Raw genomic sequence first — 25,992 nt, forward strand, 5'->3', positions numbered from 1 at the left:
GTGTTTATTTATTTATTTTTTGGCTGTGCCACATGGCATTCCCTGAGCAGGAATCCGACCCCTACCCCTGCAGTGGAAACACAGAGTCCTAACCACTCAGCCGTTAGGGAAGTCCAGTGGTGTTTCTTTTTGACAGAAATCAAAAGGAAATTATGTACAGCAAAATAGTTATGTGAGTTGTTAATTTTAAGTTCCTTATAAATGATATTCTTATATCTTGAGATGTTTCTGTTAGAAAGTGTTAGTTGTTCAGTGGCATCTGACCCTCTGCAGCCCCATTGACTGTAACCTGCCAGGCTCCTCTGTCCTTGGAATTCTCCAGATAAGAATACTGGAATGGGTAGCCATCCCCTTCTTCAGGGGGTCTTCCAAATGTTACAGGCAGGTTCTTTACCATCTGAGCCATCAGGGAAGTTGCCTTAGAAAGACAGTTATTCTGAAAATGGCTGAGGGAGGGATAATTCAGAAGGTTCGCTTAACATACTACTATATATAGACAATCAACAAGGACCTACTGTATAACATGGGAAACTATGCTCACCATCGTGTAATAACCTATCATGGAAAAGAATTGGAAAAAGAATAGATCTAGGTATTTATGTATGTCTGAATCACTGGCTTGAACACCTGCAATTTACACAGCATTGGAAACCAACTATATGCTGATAAAAACTAAATAATTTTTTTAAAAAGATCTGAAGTAACGTTTTGATCTTATGCGTTCACCCAACCAGCTGATTGAAAATGACTTCATAATTGCCAGGTCCAGGGAGAGCTTCTTGGTTTTCACCCTCTTTGCTCCTCTTTGGCGTGGATGGTCTGCCCACTTCTGCTTGGATGGACCCTCTCCCTCCCTTTTCTCTTGGTTCTGTGTCATTTGTTGCTGGTTTTCCTGCTGCTTCCCTGATGGCTCCTTCTCAGGCTCTTTCTGTTAAAAGTTCTTCCTTCCTGCCCACACTTGAGATGCTGTGGTTTCCTGGCATCCTCAGATGTACTGGGATCCTGTGTCTATATTGCTCCTTCACTAAAACATCTAATAGCTGCCCTGTAGGCTGCAAACTCAGGTGCCATGTGGGCAAGTGATGGAGATCAGTGAAGATCTCTGGGTACTAAAAAAAAAGCACCATAGAAACTAGACAGGGTTTTTTAAAGAAGCTAGACAGGGGTTTTTAAAAACTGGAAAGAGCATGTCCCCTGGCCTAGCCTCCATTTCCATGAAGGAGTAAAGGCCATCCTGACCTCAGGTAGTGAATAATCTATGTGCCTGACATACAGGTGCTGGGTGAGGCTGTGAGTGAGAGAAAGGCCCCTCCTCTCCTGGAGTGGATGCCAGCTCTGCAGACCTGAGCCCACAAGGAGCCACACCAGGGCAAAGAATACTTAGTATGACCAGATGTTCAAGTTTGTTTTAAGAAAGCCTGAAATTCAGATTTTTCTGTGAAATTCAACTTTTTCCAAATGGTGATTTACAGGCAGGAAAAGCCAACTATTTTATGATTTCATGTATATGAGGAATCTTAAAAAAAAAGTTATAAATGAGCTTATTTCCAAAATGGAAATAGACTCACAGACATAGAAACAGAATTATGATTACCAAAGGGAAAAGAGTAGGGATGGGAGGGGGCAGGAAAGGGTGATGGGAGATGAGTCAAGAGGTTGGGATGAACATACACATGACTGTGCATAAAACTCATAAACCACAAGGACTGATGTTAGAGCACAAGGAACTCTACTCAGTATATTGTAATAATCTATAATGGAAAAGAATCTGAATATATATATATATATATATGTAGAACTGAATCACTTTTCAAGTACATCTGAAACTATTAGGTTATAAATTAACTATACTTGAATTAAAAATGAAAAAAATACAGGTAGTGCCTAAAAGATTAATTAATTAGATGTTGACCTAAATATTTTAAAGCAACATAGAACCTCTTTAAACTGTGCTTCCCTGCTTTCAACACTGGTCTAAAAAATAACATTCTCACATTCGACCCTGGAATCCCAGGGTGGCCTCACCTGCACCTGTCCTGCCAGCTTGAGCTCCATCCTCTGCTCATAGACAACCAGCCAGGCCCTGGGGTTCTTCTGTTACATCCTCAGGATTCTGCTTCTTGCTAAAATGCCTTCCCCCACCTCTTCCCCCCAGCAGCCCAGATGCTCCCTTGTAAGCTGACCCTAATCTCACCGTGTAGGGTTTCCCTCACCCTGCCAGAGTTCCGCAGTGTTTCCTACGCACTCTCATTAGAGCACCCGCCAGAGTTTAATGGACCCTGAGCCCACAGGAGCTGTGGTTTCATATTTGCACCCTGAGCATCTAGCCCAGCACTTTGTACCAAGTCCATGCTTCACAAATACTCACAGAATGATTGACCAGCCTGAAATCAGCTCTCTGCAAACTAGTCCTGATGGTGACGTCTATCAGCTAGCTTCCCTCCCAATCACAGAGCAAACATACTCTGTGAATAGCAGCTTTGTTCCACATGGAAACAGTCTTGATATAATCATTACTCTTTGATCTAAAATGCTGGTTATCAACTTTTGTACCAGATATGTCTGAAATAACCACCCAGTCTGTTTGAACCCCATCTTACTCCCCTGTGCCCCACTTACTGTTCCCACCACACACTTAGAGCAGGCTCCTGGGATGGTTGTCCTGAGGAGGCTCATGCATTTGTAATTTATATCCGGGACTTGTCATGTGATAGAGCAGAAGTTCTCTCTCCCTTTGGTATCTGAGTTCTTCTCATTTATGCTTTCAAACTCTCAGGGTTATAGGTATGGGATAGGGGCAATATGTGCTGGATAGGGATGTGGGGCAAACTGTTAACTGGCAGCTGTATACCACAATGCTTTTGGCACTGCTCAGGAGCTGTTCCATTTCCCTTTTCTCTAAACATCCCTGTGAGTCAGATTGCAGTATCCTAATTTAAGGACAAGAAAAATTATGTTGGAACAGGTATATTTACCATTAGAGAGTTCTGGCTAGTTATTTAGAATAGGATTTATAAGTATAATTGGTTTGTTATGCACTTTGTCCTTTTTCAACATTTTTTTCTTCTGTAAATTCTATACTGTGCAAAATATATTAATTTTCGTTGTCTGGTATATACTGGTTTTAGACTTTCTAAAAAAAATCTACCAACAGTTTTCATCCATGCCAGACCTCCCTTAAGAAAAATTTGGCAATGTCTTAAGAATTCTGAAATGCAGTTCATAACAGTGATCCTCTATTTATATATGCAGTTGTTTAAAAATAGATATAAAGGCCTACATGCTATGTAAAGTTGACATAACAGCAGTAATTTATATTAAAACAATGCATTTAAGTGCATAGATACACATGCCCAATTGCAGAAAAAATAAAATGAAGTAGTCAGATGTTTGTATCTTTTAAGTAACAGACTCATTGTGTATACAATAGCTATGGTAATAGACTAAATGGGTATGTCTAATTGTTTTCATCATGCAGAGTATAAGTCATGCTCCTGTTAGTGGTTTGATTCTCTAGAATAGTAATTCTTGTTCCAAAGCATAGACACTTCGTTCAACTTATTTGATAGTTGAATGTCTAGAAAATTGGGTTTAAACTAAACCTTCAAAACATATTTGCATTTATATGTGAGACAGTATTATCAATGTCCAGTGAACTGTTTGAAAGGCCTGGAGGGTGTGGAGTGAATACCCGTTTTCTGGACTCTCCTGTGTTGGGTGTCCAGGGACCTTGCCCTCCTCATCCACCATCACTGAGACAGCCTAAAATGACTCTACACATTTCTGGAACATTCTGTAAGGCAACTCTGCCCTCCATGAGTACCACTGCTCGAAACCTTCAAACCCAAGGTAACAGTGGTTAGAAAAGTATTAGCCATTCACTGCTTAGGTTTAAGATGCCATGTGTAATGCAGTGTAAACTTGAACCACAAGAGAATTGATTCCTTTCTTCAAAAGTTTTACAGCCTAGCCAACTAGATGTATCACTTGCATATATGTAGTTAAACGCTGAAAATATGTGTTTGACAGAAAAAGAAAGACGTCTGTGAGCTGAGGACACACAAAGGCAGTGTAGTACGGAGCGGGATTTAGAGAATATGTGTATAATGAAGAGGCTCTAGAAAAGCCTGGACACAGAAGAGGATAGGGAGCAAGGAATCCGACCAGGTGAAGCAGTTACTGCTGGAAAGTGTTGGACAGTAATCATGAAAATTAAGAATAGAGCAAAACTGCCATACCCAAATGGAAATTAAACTGAATAATTCATAAATTGAATGTCAGATGTGGTTGCTACATACAAAATGTCTAAGTTTGACATGGCTATTTAGTGAATTTGGAGTTCCTTACCAACAAGACTGGAGGGCTTAGAATAGAAGACTCGTATTTCTTTAATTGAGAATGCTTTTTCAGTTGTGTCTCATCTTTGGCATATTTTATTCTATTTACACAGTTAAATTTGAGATGAACTCACTCCCCTGAATTCCTAAAATAACAGATCATGGTTTTATGTCTCTTTTCTCCTGGTCTCTTGCAGGTATGATTTTGTAGAGGTTGAAGAACCAAGTGATGGAACCATTTTAGGGCGCTGGTGTGGGTCTGGCAGTGTGCCAGGAAAGCAGATTTCTAAAGGAAATCAAATCAGGATCAGATTTGTATCTGATGAGTATTTTCCCTCGGAGCCCGGGTTCTGCATCCACTACAACATTGTCATGCCAGTAAGTACCACTTAGAGATGCCCCTATGTATACATTTCAGACTTGGTTATTTCTTTTTCCCCTCTTAAACACAAGATTAAGGAAAGCCAAGAACCAAAAACTTTCTCTGGCTTGATGTTTTTTCATAAGTGTCACTATAGTTATCACAGATAACTTGCATGTTGTCACTTTAGATCATTAGTGTGTGTATTGCCTTAAAAGTCGGTGCTTTTGTGTGATGTCTTACTTTTTCTCCCCCATTAAGGTGACATTGTCCTTTCTATTCCTTTCCATACCCACCAAAAGTTGATTTTTTTAGGTGGGTCCCTTACAAATACATGCATGACATTTTTCTTTTCATCTTTTTTTTCTTTTTTTTGGAAAACGGTAAACTCCCTAGTGGCTCAATAGTAAAGAACCCACCTGCCAATCCAGGAGATGTGGGTTCAATCCCTGGGTTCGAAAGATCTCCTGAGAGGGAAATGGGAACCCACTCCAGTGGTCTTGCCTGGGAAATCCTCATACGCAGAGGAGCCTGGTGGGCTACAGTGCATGGGCACACAAAAGAGTCACACACGACTTAGCAACTGAACAACACAAAATGTGTTACATATTCTTTTCAAGTCAATGTTTTAGTAAAATATATTTTTGAAAGCAGTAGTCTCAATTTTCCTACTTATCTTAATGTTTATGCTGCTTAAATAATATTTATGTCCTTTGTGCCCCAAAAAGGAAGTTTCAAAATTTTTACAGGAATTTAAGAAATCTATTTTCTCTGATTATAATTGTTACTCTCTTTTCATTTGTGTCACAATTTCTTGTACCTTTTATGTATTATTGTAAACATTTGTATCTATTTATTGTACTATAACAGAAGTATTAAGATCATTTTGGCTATTTTTATCCCATTCTACTTATAATAGCAATTCAGAAGTACAAATGTGATGTCTTCTAATATACTTACTACTCAAATATGATCAGTATCACCACTTAAAACAATATAAAATTGATACCATTAATGGTTTTGACAGATTTAGCAAATCATTGCACACTGGGAGCACAGTATGGTGTGAATTACGTGCATTAATTAATCTGTATATCCTAACTGTTTATAAAAGAATGTACCTAGCACACTACCTATTCATGAGGTAGTTTAGAAAATATGGAATCAATATTTCGCTTAATATATTTGTATTATACCATTAAACAGAAGTTTCCCTTTTTGATTCAGTTTAGTTCAGTTCAATTCAGTCGCTCAGTCGTGTCCGACTCTTTATGACCCCATGAATTGCAGCACGCCAGGCCTCCCTGTCCATCACCATCTCCCGGAGTTCACTCAGACTCACGTCCATCGAGTCAGTGATGCCATCCAGCCATCTCATCCTCTGTCATCCCCTTCTCCTCCTGCCCGCAATCCCTCCCAGCATCAGAGTCTTTTCCAATGAGTCAACTCTTCGCATGAAGTGGCCAAAGTACTGGAGTTTCAGCTTTAGCATCATTCCTTCCAAAGAAATCCCAGGGCTGATCTCCTTCAGAATGGACTGGTTGGATCTCCTTGCAGTCCAAGGGAGTCTCAAGAGTCTTCTCCAACACCACAGTTCAAAAGCATCAATTCTTCGGCGCTCAGCCTTCTTTACAGTCCAACTCTCACATCCATACATGACCACAGGAAAAACCATAGCCTTGACTAGACGGACATTAGTTGGCAAAGTAATGTCTCTGCTTTTCAATATGCTATCTAGGTTGGTCATAACTTTTATTCCACGGAGTAAGCGTCTTTTAATTTCATGGCTGCAATCAGCATCTGCAGTGATTTTGGAGCCCCCCAAAATAAAGTCTGACACTGTTTCCACTGTTTCCCCATCTATCTCCCATGAAGTGATGGGACCAGATGCCATGATCTTTGTTTTCTGAATGTTGAGCTTTAAGCCAACTTTGAAATACTATTTAAGCCACTGATTAAATTGTGAAATTAAGTGTTATTTAAGATACATCTGAAAAGAAATAACAAAATTTAAATTAAAGCAGGAAAATGATAATGGTATTTATTTAGTAACAGAATTGTTTATCGTGTGCAATTTAAGATAAGGGAGATATTTCTAAAATATATGTTATAATTTTATATGGTGACTTTTGATCAATCTCCTTATATAGATTATTTAAGCTTTACATTAAATATACATTAGCTTTAATATTACATTAAATATACATTAGCTTTAATAAAATTTAATAATTTCATCTAGAAAAGTGTTAATGGTAGACAAAGATGAACTTATTTAAAAATACATTGATACTGTGATTATCAACATGAATGAAGCCACAAGAATTTGTTTATCATCCTTTCACAGTACTCTGCTTCACAGAATTTGTGAGTTTAATATTTAAGTCTAAAATAGCCTTAGAAGCCATGGTTACACTTTCACAAAGTTATGCAGTCCATATTTTCAGTTTGGGTTTTAGCACAGCTAATGTTCTTATATATTTAAACATGAAACAATCAAATTTTACTATAAAACATAACGATAGATCTTGAATCATATAAAAGATTTGATTTACCCCAAACCTGTAACAAAAATAAACTTGAAACTGAGAAGTTATTTGTATTTTAAATCAGCTAGCATCTTCACATTATGTTGATAGCAACCTATTATCATCCCGCAGAATAAGACATGAAAGTGAAAACATATGTATGCCAACACCAAGGGTTGTCTTTTTCTGATTTTATGGTCTCATGAATTTTCTGGTTGTGTAGCTCATGCAGTTGTGTGGAGGATATTTAATATATAAAGACAAAAACATGAAATGCACAATGCCTCATTTAGTCCCAGCCCCGTTACAGTTTTTCGGTAAGTGGTTGGGCACTGAGTGGACCATGCAACTCCGTCACCCCAGCTTAACTTGTAACAGCAGGTTCACTGACACTTGTGTTTCTCTATGTAAGGGTATGTCAGATTCCTGAGCCTGGAGATGAGATAAAGACATGTAGATGATCTGCTGTAAGTACCACCCATCCTCTGGACCAGAAAGGGTCTTACCCCTGAATTTGACTCGTTACCGGAGATTCACTGTGACTAACACCAGGAACTTCACCTGTGAGGTTCTGGGTGGAAACGGTGTCCATCACAGATCGTATCATCAAAATTAAACTCAGTGCATTTTTAGTTCATTATTGAAATAGCTGGATGAATTGTAAATATGGACTTGGAGGGCTGGGGGTTGACAAACTCCTGGGCTCTGTTGAGCCCTGTCTTTCTTTGTATCTAAGTTGCCCAGTGATGGCTGCTTGGGAAAAATAGCACAAGAGCCCTTTTTCTAGTTTGCTTTCTGCTTAGAAAGCCAGCAAGCTAGGGACAGAGAAATGAGAGAACAGGACAGTGGTTCTGGCATTGCCTTATGTGATGTGGTGATTTCAATCTTGCCAGATTGCTCTCTGGAGTGATCATTGGTACATGAATTGTACCGTGTCCCAAGCTTTCTTTCAGGTTGAAGTTTACTCTGACAGTTTATCTGCCATTCCTTCATTTGTCCTTTGTCCTAATTGCATGCACCCATCTCTCTTCCCATGCAGCCACACCCATTCTGCTCTCAATAACTGCCTGAAGTGGCTAGGTGAAAATTTGACAAGTAATTCTGCTTTGCAGCCTCACAGAGTGTTTTAAATTATCACCATGCATCGCTAACGGCACCCCTCCCTGCCTGTCCCTCTGCCCCCTTGCATCCTTGCCAACAGGACAGCATCCATCAGTCTTATCTGTGTATCAGTGAAGGAAAGCCTCAGGGGGAAAGATTGCATTTGGAGCATAGGCTTTAAAGTTCTGTGGCATTTGCTCAGGGGCAAGTGCTCCTCTGAACCCCTGGATCATCACTCATATTTTTCTTCTTCTTCTTTTTTTTTTTTTTTTTGCCAGAGATGAACTTCATAATTAGCTCCCCCAGCTCCTCAGAGGCCATAGTCCCACTGACTGCAAACTCATCAGTGCAAGGTAGAGCCAAGGGGCCACTGGCCTGATGGCTTCTCAGTTTTGTACTGAAGACATGATATTCAGCACAGGTCCTGAGTGGGCTCTGAACTTCGTGCCTTGAGGTTTGTCGCTGTGCAGCTGCTCAGTGGTACCTCATCCTCCATTGCTCCTGGAGGGTATCTGAACCCCATGGAGCTGCCTCGTTTACTGTATGTTGCGCAGTAGTGATGACTCATAAACCAGAAAAACTGAACAATCGAGTAATGACACCACATATTCTCCTTGGCCTGGTGTATTATGTTCTATTGCCAAGGACCATGATGCTTACCCTCTTTAAAGAATGGAATTGGCAGCTTCTTTTTTGGTTGGAGACTAGACACCCAAGTAGTTAAATTAGTGCCTACTTATGATGTCATGTGCATTGATGTACATAATCGTCTTTCCTGCTTTTTAATAATTATCTGAATGAATATTTTGCATCTTTTCATACATAGAAAAACTGTTGAGTGTAATAACACTCATCTGGGATAATTATAAAGAAAGTTTATTTTAATATCTTCTGTGTTTAACAAATAAGACTGAACTCTGCAGTCCTTTTTTGGGAGCTTGAATGAATATTTGATTCTAGTCAGCCTTTAAAATTCCGTGACTCTGATCACCATATATCTTAGCAGGAGAGTTTTAATGCATTAGTTAAAATTCTCAGAAGCAGGTTTTGTCACACATGATTCCATGAACAATTGTGCTTACTTTTGTAAGATGATTCACCCACTCTTTCTCACTCCACTAGTGAATGAGAGCATATAGTGAAACAAGGGATCCCTTACTACTGTGAACAAAGTGATGGTGGTCTGAGTCTCCCACCTTGTAGGCAGATTCTTTACCATCTGAGCCACCAGGGGAGTCCTTAGTATATTTTATATATATGGTATATAGATATTCTTTCCTTTGTAATATTAAACTTCCAATACCTTTTTCTTGATTCCCAGGTACCTTAGACTAAGACATAAGTAAAATTCATCTTCCCATTTTGCTCTTTCAAGTAGATATTATAGACTAGGTGTTAGTTTAGGAAAAAACTTAGCATAAGATATATACCTGAAATTATATGATAGTTGTTAATAGCTTAAAAAGTACTAACAGATTGACTACACACATTAAAAATTTTAGAATTCTCATGCAGTTTTCAAGACTTATTTGTGGAAATATATATTCTCTAGTCATGCTCCATTAATAAGTAATGGAAAAGAAAACCAGGGCAAAGGATATATATTCAGCTTTCCAGTGGTGCATAAGGAGTTAATAATGTCTTTGATTTTTGTTTCCTTTATGCTAGAAGAGAGGGAAAAAAGGCCCGGTAGATTAGCAGTGAGAGATTGTTTGGGAAGAAATGAAGCAAAACTGAAATAAAACAGTGCAAGCTTGTCTCTGTTTGGAGGCCACACACATTGAGAGCCAGTGCACATTTCAGATCTCTTAGAAAGAAAAGAAAATTTCTTGTTTAATTTCAGAGTAATTTATAATAGAGTATGTATGTTTTACTTTGTGTACTGTAGTATAAGCACCATTATTTTAAAATGTTAAACCTACAAAGGCTGGAAAATAACATCTTTTCTCATATCAAAAACTTTGTTAAAAGTTTTATTTAAAAAAAAAATCTTGGCCTTAATGTAAAATATGTATCATGTTTTTTGTTAACCAAGAAACAGTATTTATTTTTAAAATATATATTTGTTGGGCAGTTACATCACAAAACCATACCTGTTTTTGAAACAAAATATACAAATCCAGATCTGAATATTTTTAATGGTTTTATTTATATAGAGAGCTATTCTTCTTGAGGATAATATTACTTGTAATCCATACTTTTTTAATGGTTCTGAGTTTTGAGGACTCTTTTTCTCCAATCTGGTTAATATTTTGAAGGGTGATTAAACTAGTGCTGTTTTCTTTCAAAATGGTTTTATTGAGTATTATGTTTTAAAGAGTTTTAATCTAAGTATTCTGATCAGAAGTGGTAACAGTATTTTCAACAGTTTATTTGCTCTCCTTTTCAATTTAATGACTGGATCAGTTTAGATTAAAAAAATAGATATTAGAGCTGCTACCATACCACTTGACTCCATATACTTATTCAAATTACTTATTTATTTATTTGGCCACATCGGGTCTTAGTTGTGGCACACGTGCTCCTCATTGCATCCTGCAGGATCTTTTGCTGTGGCGCACACACTCTAATTGTGGCTTATTAGGCTTGGTGGTTGTGGCCCCTGGGTTTAGTCGCCCCATGGCACATGCGATCTTAGTTCCTTGACCAGTTATCAAACCCACGTCTCCTGTATTGCAAGATGGATTCTTAACCGCTGGACCACCTGGGAAGCCCCCTTGACTCCATATATTTTGATCTTCTTTCCTTTATTGTCTGAAAATAAAGGAAAGGAGGAGGATGGTGGAATATGAATGAATTGAAGCCTCCTTTAATACAGTCCCATGCAACTCATCTTCCTTTAAGTTGCTTCCAAATTTGTTCCATTATTAGTATGATTTTAATTTTAATTTTCTTAAATTACCAAAGGTTATTGTTTAATCTTTTTACATTGTTATTGAAATACAGTAGATTTATAGTGTTGTGTTAATTTCTTCTGTACAGCAAAGTCATTCAGTTATACATATCTGTATAGATATAGATATATTCTTTTCTTATGCAATCTTTTCCATTATGGTTTATCACAGTATATTGAATCTAGTTCCCTGTGTTACTTTTTCTTTTTTAATATGTATAACTGGCACCTGTTGGGTATCACACATGTTTTATTCTTACTAGTAAAATTATACCCAGAGATGAATGTATGTGAGAGAATGAGTATAAGTATGACAACCACTTGCAACCCAGTGTGTGCTCTCCTGACCCGATGAGCTTTCCTGTGAAGTACGTGTGGGAAGTGAAGGGGCGACGGGTTGGGAGCAGAGGGTGTGTGGTTTCCACTGGCGGGCTCAGAGGACACTTGAGGCCTGAGGGGCCATTGAGGAATGCATGACTGATCACCAAAGGAGTTATTAATTATGCAGGATGAGGGGTACAGAGCCACTCAGTGAATATTGGCCTCGGGGGCAAGAAAGAAGGAGGGAGGAGAAGTTTTCCACCCCTTCTGGATATGCCCGTAGGTTTATCACTATTATGATCTTGTCAAGAAGAGTCTTACCTGAAGGCCAGATTTGCTTTTATGTTGTTCAGTTTAAGAAAAATTCCAGCTGACTCTCAAACAAGGCATCAGATTCATTGGTTCACTTTCTCAGGGGAAGAAAAAAAAAAAAAAAAAACAGTATCCTAACAGAAGTCCCATAGGAGAGAAAATGTCAAAATGTATTCAAGATTTTTAAGAATCATAAATCTTCATAACAAACTGCATTGCATTCCTATGTTATTATATTAAACTGATGTGAACAAATAAAAATTTAGGTTTAAACCTTTAAAATTAAATTTTATTTACCTTAAGAGAGAATTAAGAGAAAAATGTGTACTTAGAATTTTTTTGTAGCAAAGAATGCAAGAAGTATTTTAAGTATAATATGCCTACACTAGAGTCTGAAACACATTGGAATGATTTGATTTTTATTAAAATATACAACTTACTTGTATATTTATGCAGGGAGTCTTGAGGTGACAGTGTTTTTTTGCATCAAAGAAATTATACAATTGCTGCAGAGACTAAACTCTTACTTGGCTAAGAGCTGTTAAATATATTTTTCCACCCACCCTCCAACCCTTGGACACAGAGCTCCCTTTCACGTGAAGAGTATGGGCTGTCTTCCATTTCTGCTGATGTTTTTTGTTCCAGTTAATTCCAAGCTATCTAAGAAACAATCTCACAGATAGAATGATTTGTAGTTGGAAAGAAAAAGGCAGTTGCTGAAACTGCAGAAATGGTAAAAGACAGGCAGATCATTTTAAGTTGATATAGCCAAGTGGGTTATAAATTAGAATTTAGACTAATTGAAAGTTTGGAGTTTGATTCATATTTTTACATCAAAAGCCACAAAGATTTAAAAGCTTAGGGTCAACACAGCAACCTGAATCTAATGGTGAGAACTGCTCTCTAGAAGTAAGTTTGTCACCACTTAAAATGAAAAAATAGATATGTTTTCTTCAATATCCCCATCCATGTTCCTGATAATTTTTTCTTCTGGCATTTATTGAAGAATACTTGATGAGATATTTTGTTATGAGAAAATTCAGAGATGTATATGGTATTTCCCTGTGTCTCTTAAGAGCCTTGCTTGCTTTGGAGAAGAAATATATACTGTACAACATTTGTACAATACTTGTACAAAATATACCTGTACAAGTATTTGTGTGTGTCAATATGTCCTACAAGTAGCTAGAAAGATTTTGAGAAGGAAGAGGGGCAATTGTTGAGAGCAGAGGATATCACAACTCTTAAAGAAAACCAAACAAACCAACAAACAAACAAAAACCTGGGAATTATCTAGCATAAATTTGATAGCAACTATATAATAAATATCTATCAAGAACTTATTAAAAATGTATATTGTCAGGTGTCAGAGATTATGATTCTCTTTTTCTGGAGAAAAAGAAAATTATCTGCATTTTCACCAAGTGTGCTTAGAAATTCTGATCCAAGACCATCTCACACTGAATTAGGGGGAAGAATATGCTCTAAACCACAAACTGAGCAGGATACAGAGTTTGACTACAAGATGTTGGGGAAATACTTTTTTTATATTCAAACAAGCATGAATATTTTATGGGTAGACTGGAGAATCTGCTTGCATATTTTATAGCTAACATGCCCATGTGTTCTCTGTTTTTCAGGATTTCAAAAAAGAGTGAGATTTTCTCTTAGAATTAGATGGATATATTTCAAATTTTTTCAAATTATTCCAGTGAGAATTTTTCTTTTTCATGATTTCAGTTTGTAGTACTTGCTTTTATTGTACCAACTTTTCTGAGCTTCCGATTAAAACCTATCAAGTTTGTCAACTGTCAGTGTCTGTTATGCCCGGAGCTATGATGCATGACCACCTGCCATCTTTTCTGGGTTAACACTAGCTTGTCTGATAATTTGCAGATGGCAAAGGCCCAGCACCAAGGCACTGTTCCAGACTATGTATTTTGTTCTCGGGTGTGATGAGGGTGATGAGACATTGTCAGTTAAACAAGACTGTCCCGACCATCAAGAAACATTCTTTCATTCTTCCTGTACACTTTGACATGCAATCTTAATTTTGTCAGAGTTGCAGTTGCTTATCTTTAAAAAGCAGCTCTTCTTGGGCTAGTTACACACTTGGCAGTTGCCGTGCCCCTTTTCCCTACCCAACTGTTGTCCTTTGGAGGCAGGCACTTCTGGTTCCTTTAAGTCAGCAGCTCCCAACCTTTTTGGCACCAGGGACCGATTTCATGGAAGACAATTTTTGCACAGACTGTGGAGTAGGGGATGGTTTCAGGATGATTCAAGCACATTGTATGTATTTATTTATTTTCGGCTGTGCTGAGTCTTCCTTGCTACTTGCAGGCTTTCTCAAGTTGCAGAGCGTGGTCGCTCTTCCCTAGTTGCAGTGTGCAGGCTTCTCATTGCAGTGGTTTCTCTTGTTGCAGAGCCCAGGCTCTAGGCATGTGTACTTCAGTAGTTATAGCACTCAGGCTTAGTCCCTCCATGGCATGTGGGATCTTCCCAGACCAGGAATTGAACCTGTGTCCCCTGCATTGGCAGACAAATTCTTATCCACTGCACCAGCAGGAAAGTCCCAAGCACATTCCATTTACTGTGCACTTTATTTCTGTTATTAGATCAGCTCCACTTCAGATCATCAGGCATTAGATCCTGGTATTAAGTGATGCTCTTAGAACTGACCTTCAGGTCACCGGCTTTTGTTGCTACTTCTGCTTCTTTGGTTTTAAGAACTGTTTGTAGACGTCGTTGACTTCATGTTCTAAAGGTGAGGCCTGTACACTCTTTCACCCTCCTGGTTTCACACCTGTGGACACCTCCCGTCCCCTCCCCACCACCCCCCTACCCTCTGTTGGATCCTAACTATATCCAGATCCAGATGCGTTGTGTACATCATGGCAGCCATGCAATCATTTCTCACAGCTCAGCCATGAAGTATGCTGTGACAGCATCTCCTTTCTTGCTCTCTGTTTTTTTTTGTTTTCTTTAGAGTTATATCGGTTGGGGATTTGCTTATCTTTCTATATATTTATCACTGATTCATCCCCAAATCATTCCTCAAATTTTGTGAATCTGCTCTCTGTGTAGTCAGATGCATTAAGTTTCCTAATAAATTCGTCTTCCAGAAGAAACCCCTGCAGGAACAGTCGGTCTGCTTCTCTGTGGGCTGGCTGCCCCTTTACCTGCTGCCCAGCAATCATCCTTGGAGCTTTGCCTCCACCACTGTCCTGAGCATTCCCTTTTGCTCTTGTCTTGTATTAGATCCCTTGTTTGCCAGATCTTTTGTCTTCCTCTCTTTTAGTTTACTTCCTTATTTGGGAAGGGAGCAAAAGCCCCACGAATTTACTGAGAAAAAAGGAGTATCATAGAGAAAGTTTTTGTGATCTTGCGTAACTGAAAATGCCTTGATTTAACCCTCCAACTTGAATTCTTGGCTCAGACTAAAATCTGAGTTGACCACTTTGAAGCTGACTGGACATTCTGTGCATGTGATGGGCTTGCTGACAAAGGTGTTTACTGTCTTGTGAGCTGGCAGGGTCAGTTCCTTGAAAACCCCCAGATTCCCCTTGTCTCTTCTCTAAGGAGTCCTGGCTGCCAGTTCTCTGGACTCAGAGCTGAGTCACAGCATTAGGTATAAAGGTTTATATTCAACCTCCTCCTCACCGCACATTCAGAGCAACAGCGCTGCTCCCTTTTCTGCTTGGGTTCCTCAGGCCATAAATCCTTGTGTTAATCGTGCTCAGGGAACAAATTCAAGCTGGGTTCAATCCCTCTTCTGGCCCAGCAGTGAAGTAGTTTGGGGATGTCTGATGTTTCACGATCTCCAACCCGTCCCCCTCTCTGCAGCCTCCCGTCATTACCACAGCCATAAGTACCTGACACCACCTCACCCCAGAGCTTTTGGGTGGTTCTTTCGTGTCAGTGAGGTGGCTTCTGGGCTTTTTCTCCTGCAGGTCCACCAATGCAACAACTACACATCCACCTGCCTGTGGCTTTCAAGTGTTATCTCAGTAGGCTCCTTTCCATTTTTCTTTTAACCTTAAAGGATGATGCATTTAAAAATACCTTTAGAACTGCAGAGCTACAATCACCATAGTTTCTTTTTTTTTTTATTCCTATAGTAATTTCTTACTAAAGACTAAGTTATCCACTTAACAAAACATTCATAAACTCTGCACAATATTGAAGACACAGTGCATGCAGGGTGTGGTGCTCTGTAATTGGTATTTAGGAACTGTTACTAATTCAAGGCTTTCCCTGGTGGCTCAGATGGTAGAGAGACTGCCTGCAATTCAGGATACCCGGGTTTGATCCCTGAGTCAAGAAGAACCCTTGGAAAAGGGAAATTGCTACCCATACCAGGATCCTCAAGTGTGTGGCCCCATTGCAGTGATGCCAATCAAACCAAAACTTCAGAGTTTGGGGCAGAGAAAGGTATATTGCAGGGCCAAGGAAGGAGATGGGTGACTAATTGTCCTACAAACCCCAAACTCCCCAAAGGGTTTCAGGAAAGCATTTTAAAGGCCAAGTGAGTTAGGGGCGTTGTTGGTTGTTGCACACTTCTTGGTCTTAAAATCCTTTCTGCTTGCAGCTGTCCACCTTAGGTCAGGTCACAGTGTTCTTATAAACCTCCAACAAGATGAGTGTTATTCTCTGATCTGCAACTTTTTATCTCTAAATGGATGAAAAGCATTATACCTTTAAAAGTCAGAGTCTTGAGAATGGGCTATCCTGTCTATTTCAGGCTGTAGGCAACATTCTTAACTTGTAGCAAGAGCAATAGACTATAAATATTAAGGTAAAAGAAATGTAGAGTGACTGCTACCCTCCCAGCCCAGATAAATAAGCCACTGTAGAAGTTGCTTTGCGTGATTATGCTAATCTTATGTTTAGTTTTTTAAAGTTGCAGAGGCAGAGAGGACTTGATGAGCTAGTTAACATTTCCTGAACTATGTTTCAGGATTAATATCCTGTCTAGAAGTAATGGGGACCCACTCCAGTACTCTTGCCTGGTGAATCCGTTGGTTAGAGGAGCCTGGTGGGCTACAGTCTATGGGGTTGCAGAGTCTGACATGACTGAGCAACTGATACACATACACATAGTAGTAACCACTAGGATACCAACCATGATTCATTCTTTATACCTGTCAGTCATACCAAACAACTTATATATGATCCATACATTTGAGAAAATGCTATCCTTAAAAACAGTCTTCAAATATTCATTTATTTGAATAGTGCTATTAATGTATTTGAATGCTTCAAACATTAAGATTAGAGCTTTTACATTTTTATCTATTCCCTTAACTAAGATAACATATTTGTTATTTATTTAAGATTACTCTAAAACTACACGAAGCTGATTTTGTGTATCATATATTTTTTTTCTTCCTCTGACAGTCTTAGAACAAAACTAAAAGGTCAATATGATTAGTGTTATGATTTTTTTTAATTGACATATAATTGATTTACAATGTCATGTTAGTTTCAGGTGAACAGCAAAGTGATTCATTTATACATGTGTGTATGTATGTGTGTGTTCTTTTTAAAATTCTTTTTCTTTTCCCATATAGGCTCTTACAAAATATCTAATATAGTTCCTTGTGCAGGGAGAAGTTAATTTTTGAAAGTCAAGTATATTTGAAACATATTTTGGAAAGAGATTGCTTAACAATGTCAGCTTGGAAACAGTTGAATCAGGCAGAAGAGAATGAACAGTAATTGAATGCTTGATGGGCACATTTTTGGTTTTGACACACCTTTTTTTGGCTGTGCTGCGTCTTTGTTGCTGCATGGGCTTTGCACTAATTGTGGCAAGCAGTGGGTATGGTGCACTGGCTTCTCATTGCAGTGGGCTGTCTTGTTGTGAAGCACAGGCTATCAGGGGCCTGGGCTTTAGTAGTTGCGGCATGTGGGCTTGGTAATTTCCGCTCACCAACTCGGGAGCCCAGGCTCAACACTTGTGGTGCAGTTGTCCCATGGCATGTGGGATTGTCCCAGATCAGGGATTGAACCCACGTCTCCTACATTGGCAGGTGGATTCTTTCCCACTAAGCCAGCAGGGAAGCCCTTGATGGACATTTTTATATTATTTAACCCCCATAATTCATTAAAACCACCATTTTTAGATTATGACTCTGTGAAGTGAGGCTATTTAAATACAGTCTAAAGCCAGGCTGCCTCTGGGCTGGTTTGGGAAAATATATCAGAAAGGTCATTGAGAAAAATATTTTGCAATTAAAACACCTAACTGTTATTTCTGCTGATAATGATGTCATGGCTACTTTGGGAATTTTGAGAAGTTGGTGAGCTAAATTAGAATTTACCAGTTATAAAATTATAGTGGTAATAAGTATTGAGGGTTATTATACTTTTTCCACATAGTTACCTTTAAAGTGCAAACAAGATGTAAATTCCTTTAATAATCACTTTCAAAGTAAACACAATATTACCAAAAAATAAAAAGTCCTTGGAGTCAATATCTCACTGATCATATTTCATTTATCCATCAAGTTCCATTGCAGTTGAAAAATTACACAGTTGCCTGTAAGTAACCTAGAATCTTTTCAGCTCCAAAGACTTTTTCAGCATTTTGTCATTAAGGGAACTGAAGGCTAGCACTGGTACAAAGAAAAAGAAAAAGAAAGTTGGAAAACAAGCGTAAGGAGGCAAATTAAACTTCATCAACAGTCTCCTATGAAGCACCAAAATGATGTAGCCGGCTGGAATGCCAAAGAAGACCCAGAGCATTTTTAATCTGAAATTATGTATTTTGTGCACAGTGTCTGAAAAATAGTAGACACTTGATAAGATTTAAAGTGAATGGAAGAGAAAACATTCGTCTAAGGATTAATATATGCAGAGAATGCCACTTCACAGTTTTTTGCAGGATGACTACCTGGAGGTCACCGAAGGCTCAGTGAACAGGGAGGAAATTCAAGCACCTAGATGTCTTGGTGTCTTGGCCCCAGGACAGAGGTCCTGTGTTTGCCTAGGTCATTTCCACTCTAGACAAATAGGTCAACTTTTAAACCATACTGGAAAAGAATATGGAAAAGAATGTGCCTATGTGCAAACCTGAATCACTTTGCTGTATACCTGAAGCTAACACAACACTGTAAATCAATTATACTCCAATAATATAAATTTTTTAAAAAAGTAAGTCAGCTTTTGTTTCACTATAAGTAAAAGCCATTATGGAAATACCTGTCTTGTACCTTGCCCTGTGTTTCTCCACTGCAAGTAGTTATTCAGAAGCTGGATTAAGGCTGTCATCTGTTGCCTTAAAATACCATATGAATTATCTTAAGTACTTCTAAAGCAGGTTTGCTTAAGAAAGCTAAGGTTTCCATTTAAAAACTTTTTTTTTCCCTTTGAGAGAATAATAAGAAAGGCATTGAAGTGGCAATTATCCAAGGCTCTAAAATAAAATCTAAGATAGAGGAAATAAACATGGATAGCTCCAAGTCAGCTTGTGCAAATGTTCTAATACTATGTCTAAAATTGTGCTTATAAATTTCGTAGCACCACTTGAGAGGAAATGCCTTTTTCCAGAAGAATGACATTCTGATAGAGCTTGAAAAAGGCATTTTCCTGCTGGGTATAAGTTAATGAAATAGCATTAAGTATAACGAGTTGTTTTAGGAAGAGTCACGTGAAAGACACCAAATTATTCCAGAGACAGAAAGACACTGCGTGCTCAGACTTGACTTAAGTGAGGCAATGTGGAAAGAGATGACACGTCCTTTGGACGAGAGTCTTTAGAAGTCATCTCAAACATTCTGACGGAAATACTCTCCTTTCTTTTTCGAATATGATGAGTGATGTTTTGTGGTATTCTAAGCCCATTACTGGTAAAAGTAGTGAAAGGATCTCCCGAATCCACCCAGGCTGAAGTGTTTTGTTAACACTGAGGGATCCCTTTTAGCCTTGGTCTTCTGCAGGGAGCTGACTGCCCTGAATTTAGTGTTTATATGCTGCTTACTCACCTTGTGGAACTCCGCGGAAGTCTGTAATGGTGGCAGTACCAGTACGGACTGAGAATTGTGCATTTGTGCTGTGTATTTCAGTTGGTCTTCCCAGATCCTGGCATCATGCAGGTGATGTTGTCTCTTCCACTAGAACTCCTTGTTCCATAAAAAGCCTTCACTGTTGCCCCTGGCTTTGCCACAGTGTATTTGGCGAGAATGCTGTAGCATTATTCCATATTTGAGCAATTTAAGTAAATTAACTCTTTGAAAGCACCATCTCGGCCTCTGTGTTGTCGTGCCCTTGTGCATCTAGTTTTCCCTTCTTTATTTGTATTGTGAGGCTGTGGCAATTTGGCTTAAGTAAGGGTTCAGTCCTTTGACCTGAAGATGTACGGAATTTTGTATTTTAACTATAACTTTGTATAAAAGCTGATTTAAAACACTCCAGCCTACTGACATATATAATAGTAGTATGAACCATTTATTTAATATCTGCTACTATATTGGGTTCTTGATATGTGTCCTCTCACTTATTCTTTCTAATAACTATGAGAAGAGATTCCCATTTTCCCTGTGAGGGAGTATACCCAGAAAGAATGAAGCTTTCCTAAGATTCAGAGGAAAGAAACAGAAAAAAAAAGATAGATCATGAATTTCAACCATAGTGTTATCTGCTAATCAACTTTTGTTCAATAAGAATTTGAACATTCTATTTTGAAATAATTGTAAGCTGACATTCATTTGTGAGAAAGATCTCTTCACCTGGTTCTCCCTAAAGGTAGCATTTTTTTTTTATTTTACTTTATTTTACTTTACAATACTGTATTGGTTTTACCATACATCAACATGAATCTGCCGCTGGTGTACACGTGTTCCCAATCCTGAACCCTGCTCCCACCTCCCTCCCCGTACCATCTCTCTGGGTGATCCCAGTGCCCCAGCCCCAAGCATCCTGCATCCTGCATCGAACCTAGACTGGCGATGCGTTTCTTACATGATATTATACATGTTGTGGCATTTTGCATGACTGTACATAGAAACATATCACAGCCTAGAAAGTAACACTGACACAGCCCACCAACCTCAAAAAGAAATTTTGGAATAAAAATACACGGTACTGTAGAAGGTATTAATAACAGTGTTATACAAAAAGACTTCTGGAAATGAAAGTTAAAAGGATGTTTGATTAATACATAGTTTTTTAAATGACTCAATCAGGAAAGAGCACACACTTTTGCATCACGAAATGGCTTCAGATTATCAGCTGCGATCATGAGAAGGATTTCTATTCTGAGCTAGGTGATCTGAAATCTTCATCTGAAATTCTGTAGTGTGGTGCAGAATTCTGTAGTGTAGAGTAGAACGTCTGTCATAGAATAAAGCTTATAAAACCAAAAATAATACCACAAATCACCCCTCCTTGATGTGGGATTCAGAGTGAATGTGTGAAATGTAAATAGTCACTATAAATTAATTCGTGAATAAGGCTCTGCTGCCCCTGAGACAGAGATTAATGAAGTTTTAGGATGCTGAGAGCTCAAGATATAATCTGCAGCTTTAAACTGATGTCAAGACTCAGAACTGATTGCTTTAAAAGCCCTTCATCGCTGCAGAAGAGATTGATGACTTCAGTGCTACTAGGTCTCTTCTCATGCAAAATCTGTGTGATTTGGTTCCAACAGGTATGGTATGTGGGAGGATTTACATTGTAAATATAACTGTACAATATGCAAAAGTTAAACTACTATGGAAGCAAAATATAGTAGCGCATGATATTTTCCAGCTATGTTTTAAGTTTAGAATTCCATGGAATCCAGCTCACAAACTCACTGGGGCCTGATAGTTCATCTATTAGTTGATACAGAAGTCAGGAGGAGAGTCCTAACAATGATATACATCAACTTTAATATTTGAATTTTTAAAAATGTATTTTAATGAAATGTAATTGATTTGTGACATATTAGTCTCCAGGAGATAGTGGAGGACAGAGGAGTCTGGAGTGTTATGGTTGCAAAGAGCTGGACATGACTTAGTGAATGAACAACAGCTTTAGTTTCTGGTGTATAGCAAAATGACTCACTTATGTACACATATACATAACATATGTATATTTACATATATACTTTTTCATATACATTGTGTTTTTTTACAGGATATGAATATAGTTCCCTTCGTTATACAATAGGACCTTATTGTTTATCCTGCAAGCATTTAATTTTAATTTCACTGCTTTTTTTTTTTCTTTTACTCTGACTTGGGTAATTTCAAAGTTCTTAGCTTCTAATTCTTTCTTCTGCTTGATACACTCTATTCTTGACACTACTGCATTTTTCATTTAATCTATTGTATTTTTTATATTCCTAATTTCTGTTTTTTATGATTTCTATCTCTCTATTAAACTTCTAATTTTGCTCATGTATTGTTTTCCAGATTTTACTGAATTGTCTTACTGTGTTTTCTTGTGACTTATTGAGTTTCTTTATTTTTTATTTTTTTTAATTTATTTATTTTTTTTAAATTTTAAAATCTTTATTTCTTACATGCGTTCCCAAACATGAACCCCCCTCCTACCTCCCTCCCCATAACATCTCTGTGGGTCATCCCCATGCACCAGCCCCAAGCATGCTGTATCCTGCGTCAGACATAGACTGGCGATTCAATTCTTACATGATAGTATACATGTTAGAATGCCATTCTCCCAAATCATCCCACCCTCTCCCTCTCCCTCTGAGTCCAAAAGTCCGTTATACACATCTGTGTCTTTTTAATTTCACTGCTTTTTATTTAAATCCAGACCTTTTCTTTAAGTGGGCTTCCCTTGTGGCTCAGCTGGTAAAAAAAATCCACCTGCCATGCGGGAAACCTGGATTTGATCCCTGAGTTGGGAAGATCCCCTGGAGAATGGAAAGGCTACCCACTCCAGTATTCTGGCCTGGAAAATTCCATGGACTATATTGCCCATGGGGTCGCAAAGGGTTGGAGATGACTGAGTGGCTTTCACTTCACTTCACTTTTCTTTAAGTAGGGGTTCCCAGGTTGAGCTAGTGGTAAATAATCCACCTGCCAGTGCAAGAGACGCAAGAGACATGGGTTTGATCCCTGAGTTGGGAAGATCCCCCTGGAGGAGGTTGTGGCAACCCACTCCAGTTTTCTTGCCTGGAGAATCTCATGGACAGAGGAGCCTGGCAGGCTACAGTCCATGGGTTCACAAGAGTCGAACACAACTGAGGAACTTAGCCCATACACACAGTGCTACTTGAAATCTTGTTATATTTCTTTCAGAAATCATAGGTATAATGCCTGAATATTGACTTCCAGTTCGGGTGTCATTAAGTAAAACTGAGAAGTCAAAGTCAGCTTTCAAAGCAATCTCAAGGCAGAAGTCTAACAAGATGTTGGAAGGTTTTCCATCCTAAATGTTACAGTTTTCTCTCTCACATCTGCTTGAACAGCACCTTTGTATAGTAACTCATTTTGGTTGGTATCCTTGGGAAGCGTCTATGTTTCAAAGAGGCCCTGTTTGATTGGGTTACATAATAGTTAAATTAGGAGTGTTGCAGAAACAAATAGTGCTGATAGCAGTAGTTTGGGTAATGATACAGCCATCTCTTGGTAGGCATAAACTCCCCCACCACCATCACCACCTCTTGTGAGCAGAAAGGATGCCATTAGCATTCAGTGAGCCCTCGGAGCTCTTGGAGTCATCAGCCAGTATGCTTTGTGCAATAGGAAGGTCACCTACACCAGGAGGTCAGTTCAGTGAAGGTCAGCTGAGATGAGGACTCCTGTCCTTGGTTCACTTTTGATATTGATACTGCCTTAAAGTTGTCACTGGGAAATTTTAACTTAAGTATGTGTGGCCAGTAGAAAGATTGCTGGTAACTGTGCCTTTGTTTGTCTGTCAAAGTGGGAATGATATGCCAGGCACACTGTAGAAATTTTTTTTTCTCATCTGCAATATTTCCTGTGATTTTGCTTCACTGTTTTTCAAACTGCAGAGAATAACGTGGCATCTGCAAGTTACTTAGCTTGAAAGAGTGAGTTTTCTACAGTGAGCTGTCCTTTATAGAGAACTTCAGATGAAAATTTAGGAAGAGATGTTTTTATATTATTGAAAAAGTTAAATGACTTATGAAAATTTAATAGATATTCACCAAAGTAATGGAAGAGCAGGCTTTGCTTTTCTTCCTTTCTCCCTCTCGCCTCCCTGCTTTCCCCCTTCCCTCTCTCTTTCGCTTCCTTCCTTCCTTTTACCTTTCTTTCTTCCTCCTTCTTTCCTTTCTTTCTTCCTAAATGCTCCTTATCCTAAACAACTGCTTGACTTCTGTTATTTTCAAAACTTAGTATTTGTGAATTTCTATACTTTCCCACCCTGTACCATTCTTTTATTTTTGTTTTTTAACCCTTTTTTAACTTAACCTGACTCCTTACTTCAAAACTAAGTATTTTACTTTCTAAAGTATCATATGACCTTCTAGCATAAGATGTGCTCTGAGTTGCCCATCTCCTTGTGCTAAGGGAAAGGGTGATTGAGTCTGTAAACTACAAGCAACTGAGCTTTGTCTATCCCCTCCTACGCTCCCCCCACCAGTGTGTCAGTCTCCTTGTGGCTGTAAACAAATCAGGCTGAAGATATGCAGCTTCAAATGAGCTGTGGTTTATTTTGCTTGTGAATTGTCATAACGCCCACAGAATACAAGTCATGAATGCTGGGCTGGAACAACGTTTTATGGCACAAAGTTTTGAATCATCTGTCTTAGCGGGAGTGTTTACTCCTCTGTCTTCCTGGTGCTCCTCACGTGTCCTTAGATCCCAGATTACCACCTTGACTGAGATGTTTTTCCTGGGGACTCACTGCAAGGGGCTTCTGTGATGACAGATCTGAGTGTTGCAGGTTTGGCTTGAATTCTCAGTCCTGTACTAATTGCCTTTATCACCCTGGGCAAGCTTTCCCACCTGCCGAAGGAGAATGAGGGAGGTTTCTGCCTTACAGCCTGGTTGAGGATTAAATGTCAAATGGTTAGCTCAGTGTCTAGCGTGCAGTCATCAACAAAGGTGTTATTTTAAGGTGACATTTTCTGGCATAATCTGACTCCAAGCTATTCTCTCCTTAGGTCAGTATATGTTAAACTTTTTAGTCTTGAATGCAAGCACGGGGTGCACACGCACAATCACATTTAAAGTATATGTGTATGTACATTTTTGTATTATGAAATAAGACTTCACCTCAATATATGAAATCATTGTTATAATACCTTTTCTGTTTCTTTATTTTTTAAGAATGCTGGATTAAATGTACTAAATCAATTTCACAACTCACTGAACATGCCACAACTTGAGTTTGAGACATCTGACCTGATTGTAAAAGATGCATTATTTGTAGATGGGAGAGTATGGCTTTGGACCATTTTTCTCATCTTTCTGGGAAAATACCATACTGTGCTAAAATATATAATAACTCATTCTTAAAGTCTCCAAAATTGATATTGAAGAACTCTTTCCATGATATCCTACAAAACGTAAAATGGATTTCTGGAAATCCAGATTTGAGGTCTTTCATCAGTGTTGACCTGTGGAAAACTTACTCCTTTACAAACTTGTGCTTGTTGGTGACTTTTCAGAAATGCCTTGAATAGAAACTATAAAGTGAATGCCTCCCTGTAGTTTGTGATATTAAAATAGACAGCTTGTTTGTGATGATACACTGTTAGTTTGGTTTTGCACTTGGCTTTTGAAGAACTCATCCGTCTTCTAATGCAGGAATTAAGAGTTCATGTAATGGTTTCTGAGTCAGCAGCCCTGAACCCACCTGTTCCCCATGACTGTGTAGTGCTGGCAGCCATCAGCACAGGGGTAGGATATCACTTCCTGCACACCCTCCAGCTCTCTGTGCATTTTCAGTGACACCAAAGAAGAGGCTGGAGCTCGGATGGGAGGCCATCTCAGGGCCAACTCATAAAGGCAGGGTGTGACTTGGTTCTCTGTGACTGACTAACTGGAAACAGAGATGAAAGCTTTTGGAAACCTGTGTTTCATGGTTTAGACAAGTCTCTGGGCTTCCTGAGCTGTGCACACAACACGAAATGGGGCCTTTTGTGGTATTTACTCTTTGTGTATTAATGACACTTCTGCCTGAAGATAAAGCATTTTTGGTAAAATAATTTTGTCACTCAGT

The 25,992-nt window shown here is 38.7% G+C and overlaps 1 protein-coding gene across 1 annotated transcript in view; it reads left to right on the forward strand.

The window, feature by feature from the left end:
• PDGFC (platelet derived growth factor C) overlaps nucleotides 1-25,992 on the forward strand; it is a 238,518-nt gene that overhangs the window by 174,678 nt on the left and 37,848 nt on the right. Inside the window, exon 3 of the mRNA XM_052654902.1 lies at nucleotides 4,535-4,715. Within this exon, the coding sequence (XP_052510862.1) occupies nucleotides 4,535-4,715 (181 nt within the window). The remainder of the gene's footprint in view (nucleotides 1-4,534; nucleotides 4,716-25,992) is intronic.

This window comes from Budorcas taxicolor, chromosome 17, assembly GCF_023091745.1.
Source record: "Budorcas taxicolor isolate Tak-1 chromosome 17, Takin1.1, whole genome shotgun sequence".
Taxonomy (NCBI): Eukaryota; Metazoa; Chordata; class Mammalia; order Artiodactyla; family Bovidae; genus Budorcas; species Budorcas taxicolor.